Below are 5,109 nucleotides of genomic sequence, written 5' to 3'. Positions count from 1 at the left end.
TTTTACTCAGGATTCTGGCATTTGCACCCTGCAGGTCGTTGGAGGGAAAGTCTCCTCGTGTATCATGGGATGTTGGACAACTTAAAGACCGTGGAGAGGGGGTAATGGTGAAGTAGAATTGGTGTTGTTAGCGTCCATTGGGGAAGCTGGCGTGTTGTCGTCCGCCAACGTGGCGCAAGGATAGCAGGTTGGTGACAAATAGAAAAGGACTAACGTAAGATGGTGGTGGAACATAGATCCAGCAGAGAGGGAGAGAGAACTTGGCGCAAAAGAAACATGGAGTCTTCTCGGCAAACACCGAGGGAAGATCTCAGTGGATCAGGCATCATCTGTGGAGAGAGTGGAAAGGAGACGGGCCGGGTCTGGACCCTTCTGAGATTCCAACCTGCAATTCCTTGAATGTCTAGATTCTTCTCAGATTGTCCAATTTACATTAAACGCTCCAACTGCAAATTCTGGATTAAAAAATAAAAGTATAAGCAAAATCAAGAATCTATATTTCTGAGAACCACTTTGATCTACTGTTCCTGTTTTAAAATGTTTACCGTTTCTAAAAGTCTAAACTTTACATTGTAGTAATAAAGTTTCTCCCAAACCGTGTCCAACCTCCTTAAGCTGCTCGCTTTAATGAATTCACAGCTCTATAATAGGCTCGGGGCCGCTTTTGACTCACTGATTCCACTGACGGGAAACGGATCTTCAAGGCCGGGCCCAGAGCGAAGCCCATTTATTAAAGCGCTATTCACAAAGTGGTGCTGGAGTGGGGCGGCGGGGAGGAGCTATTGGAGAGGCGGGCTGGAGGCAGAGCGATGGGATGATGTATTGCCCAGTTTAATTTGGAGCAACCTTTCGGCAACTGAAGTCCGGGCTGGATTTAAGCTTGAGAGCTCGAACGTTTCCCGGGGTTTCCCTCTGCTCCGCTCCACGTCCCAGTGTCGAGTCGCTGGCCGTTGTGCCCGCTCAGAGCCCTTGATCTCCAGAAACCTCTGAGATGTGCTGGAAAAGTTTGTAAGGCACTTACTCGAGAGCGAGGAGGGACTGGCTACTGTTGATCCTGGGGACTGGGGGACGGGAGATGGCTGTGCAGGCTGCCATCATGAACCCCCACTTCATCCATTTCTGTTTCCCCCCCGGCTCCTCGGTGGAGTATGAGTTGGAGAACGCTTACAACGGGGCCCTCCTGGGGGAGATGGATGGCGCCGGCGAGCTCAAAGAAACCACCAGCGCCCTGCTCAACTTTATAGACTCGGCCTCCAGCAATATCAAACTGGCTTTAGACAAGCCAGTCAAATCGAAGAGAAAAATCAACCACAGAAAGTACTTGCAGAAACAAATCAAACGGTGCACAGGGATGATCTCCGCGAGTGGCAGCGGCCCGGGACCGGGGCAAGAGCCGGGCAGCAAGAGGCAGGTTTCTCCCCCTTCTTCCTCCTCCACCGCCACCGGCCATTTCCAGTGTAAGCCGCCGCCAAAGAAGGACGGCTCGCAGTCGAGCCTTCAAAGCAAGTCGCTGGCGGCTCTCTTCGACTCGGTACGGGACCTGCAACGATCTGCAGCCGCTGGCAGCAGCAGCAGCAGCGGCAACGGCGGCGGCAGCGGCGGCAACAGCAGCAAGAAGGTGCCGCTGCGAAACCGCAACTTGCCGCCGTCCTTCTTCACGGAGCCGGCCAACGTTAAGATCACCTCCACCTCGGGCATGTCCCTGAAAGACTTGGAGCGGGGCAATCCGGAGGCAGCGGAGTTTTTCGAGTTGCTCGGGCCGGATTACAGCAACATGATCACGGGGCAGGAGCCGTTCCCAGTGCGGGTCCCGCAGCAGGGGAGCTGCGAGCTCGGAGCCCACGACACGTACCGCGGCTTCGCCAACTTCCCGGAGCCTTGGCTCCAGTGCAACCCTTCGAAAAAGAGCCCTCCGACCGGCTGGAGCCTCGCCGCCGCCGCCGCTGAGAGCGCCAGGGCAGCGGGCGGACTCGCCCCGCTCTACGGCAGCAGCAGCCAGCCCGCTAACACTCCGCCCATCGAGGAGCCCCCGGGCAGTTTAGCAGCCTTCTCGCAGTTCTTCCCCGAGTGCACACTGCCACCGGTCTCTTACGAGTATAGTCCGGGATTTAATTGTGGAAGGCAAACATTTCCCGGTCTCTAATTCGCTTCTTCAAACCCCACGAACTGTTGCATTTGTCCAGGTGAACTGGAAAGCTCGGCAAAGGGCAAAGGGCCCTTTTGTACTTATGAACACGAGAGGCTGATACTCAGGCTCGGCATGAGCGTGGAATGAGCCGCGGCCGGCGGGGTTAACACAACACACAAGGGAACACGCAGCGTAGCGCGGGTTACATAGACAGCACCTGGCATCTCGCTTCCTTCATTTCTTCGGTCCATTACTATTCTGTGTTAGCCTAGTCCAAGAAACAAGCATGAAATGTAATAAAGTTCGCCATGATTGTGTATAAACCTTGTGCTGACGTACAAAACGGGTCATTTTCAACTGCCAATGTCGCATGAAACAAACAAAAAAAGAAACACTACTTTTAAGATGGGCGCTGCCCTTCATACGCTGTGTAGATGCAATTGCACTTTGTGGATTGAAGGATCTGACCGAGTAAATCTGTACTGATGTGAACAAATAGTTCTGTACGTGACAACGGACTGCAAGTCCCGCGTTATCATTAGACAAAACAAAATAATAATAAGCGATGTTGTAGTCAAAATATGTCTGAAATTATACAATTTGAACGCATATACCAAAATTTAGGGGAATTAAATAAGACATGCTGAAATTGTGTAAAGGGCACTAAGATTATGTGACACGGTTAACAATGAACTATAATGGCATTTTGTTTTGGAACAAGTAGACATTTCTAGATCGTGTTATTTATAGTATGAAGAAAAGACTGTGTTAATGTCGGGGATCCGCATTAACCATTGATATTTGGCCTATTTCTTGTTTTCCATTTTATTAATCTATATTCCCGACTCCCTGCTGACTACAATATTAGTTTGCCAGTTCACTTCCCAAAGAGACAAACAACTCTGTCAAGAATAGTTCACCAGGATATTCATCTTCTCCTAGTACCTGCTGTGAATTGGGTTTTAGTGCCCTGCCTGTCTAGAAACCACTTGATCTGTGAGTTATTTCGAGAAAGGTACCGGTTGCCGTAACCTCTCGAACGAAGGGTCGACAGACAAAATAAAGCTGGACTTTATTTTCGGAATGCACCTCGTCTGTTTTGAAGTTTTTTTTCTTTTACCAGTGGGTGGGGATGGAAGGCAATTCAAATTCCACAGGAACAGCAAAACTGCTGGGTGTTACGGGTTTTCCCACGGGTTTCACGGCCCGTTCCGTATTACCAACCAATCTTAAAGACAGGAAGCCACACTTGATGGGAGACAGCTCAACCATTAATACTCGCCTCCCTAAATCCAATAATTGCGCTTAAAATATGTTCTATCTTTTTCGCTGAGCCCGGCTAATTGCATAACAATCCTATACATTGTCACCTAAAAGATTTACAATACCTCTGGTACCGATCACTGATCAGAGGTTTACCATTGTGCCATTTACAATGTCATTTATTGTATTGAATCATTCAACGCTCTTCACTGAGGGAAACATTCATTATAGGGGAATGTGGACATTATTAATTGAAATGTTTCCACAATGCATGCTGCATTACATTTACCTCAAACGCCGTCAAATAATACAAACATATTTTATATGGTAAAGGATAGCTTTCGACACCATTTAATAAAAAAGTCGCCCTAGTTTTGTCAACGGTCGGGTGTTTGTTAGAATTTTACTGGTAAAATGAGATTGCAGAATTCAATCAAGTTGACTTTTTTTTAATCAATGGTTCGCTTTTTGTAGATAGCACATATCATCAATTCAGTTTGCAGACTATCTTTGATAAAAATGACACTTCGAACAATATGCAGAACGTTCCAGACATCAGTGCTACAATAGACGCTAGTTCCAGGCATCAGTGCTACAATACAGTTTGAAACACACGCAGATGTCCGGGCATTTTGTAAACCTGCGTAAGATATATACCTAGAATTCAAAAATATATCAACTGTGATTTCAACTGAGAATTCGTATTTAAGTTTCCTTTAGCATTCAAAATTTCCCGAAATACGATTTCGATTCGGAATTCACTTTAAATTAGTTTTGTATCCTCGGGTATCGACCATTTAGTGGGAGTGTTATTTTTTTCATGGGGATTGTACATTTGTCATTCCATAATATAGAAATGGTTCTGCATCAAACTGTTGTCTGAAACTCGGCTGATCGCCAATGGCCGAGTGCACTGGACAAAATAACTCCTGGTTTTGAACACCTTCCTAGAAATACATTGTGATTGCACACACCACTCCTCATTCGAAATACTGTCTCGCGTCTCTTATTTCTATTTTCACCCTGACCCCCCCCCCAATATTGCTCGAAACATATGCAGTAAATTATATAAAAGTTAGCTTCAAGTTCTTGTTTGACAAATCCCATTATAGATCTCCATTCTAAAGTTTAAAACAAACTTTGAAAACCGTAGCAATATTAAAACTCATAATATAGATTGCCTCTGAAATGTGCCTCAGAGAATGTTATTTTAAACAAATTCAGCAATGGACTTGAAACTCTCAGAATTATCGCAATAAAAAAATCGTTGGTTATTAAATGACGAAGGATGGGATCGAACCAAAAATAACAAGGTTCGTCAGTGAAGAGTTAGTTTGGTATACTTCAATTAGCAAATATTCCGTACTCTAGAGGAACTTCCTGTACTTTTGTTTTGTGATTCCATCCAAACCATGGCTTTAGTTCAGTAAAGATCATTAAAAAAAAAAAACCTGTCTTTTCAGAAGTGGAAGACCTACTAACCATAACAAATAATGTATTTGAAGAAACTCTCAATTCGTATTTATCGATTTTACCAAAATTCTTAATCTTCTGTCAGTTTATTGATTTTGCCAAAATTCTTAAGCTTCCATTGCATTTATTCTTTATTCCCTTACATTTCTGTCCCGTGTACCTATCAGGTCCTCTATATCTATCTTCCCTTATCCCTAACCAGTCTGAATAAGGGTCTCGACCCGAAACACCACCCATTCCTCCCA

At 45.5% G+C, this 5,109-nt stretch overlaps 1 protein-coding gene across 1 annotated transcript; it reads left to right on the top strand.

Annotated features, from left to right (window-relative positions):
- The first annotated feature begins 806 nt into the window (after positions 1-806).
- LOC129698220 (protein FAM181B) lies at positions 807-4,579 on the top strand. The gene has a single exon (XM_055637193.1). The coding sequence runs from the start codon at positions 1,076-1,078 to the stop codon at positions 2,141-2,143; it is 1,068 nt and encodes a 355-aa protein (XP_055493168.1). The 5' UTR covers positions 807-1,075; the 3' UTR covers positions 2,144-4,579.
- Positions 4,580-5,109: the final 530 nt, after the last annotated feature.

The sequence above is a fragment of the Leucoraja erinacea genome, chromosome 6, assembly GCF_028641065.1.
Source record: "Leucoraja erinacea ecotype New England chromosome 6, Leri_hhj_1, whole genome shotgun sequence".
Lineage (NCBI taxonomy): Eukaryota > Metazoa > Chordata > Chondrichthyes > Rajiformes > Rajidae > Leucoraja > Leucoraja erinaceus.
Note: the sequence above shows the minus strand (reverse complement) of the source record. Positions and strands in the feature narration are given on the sequence as shown.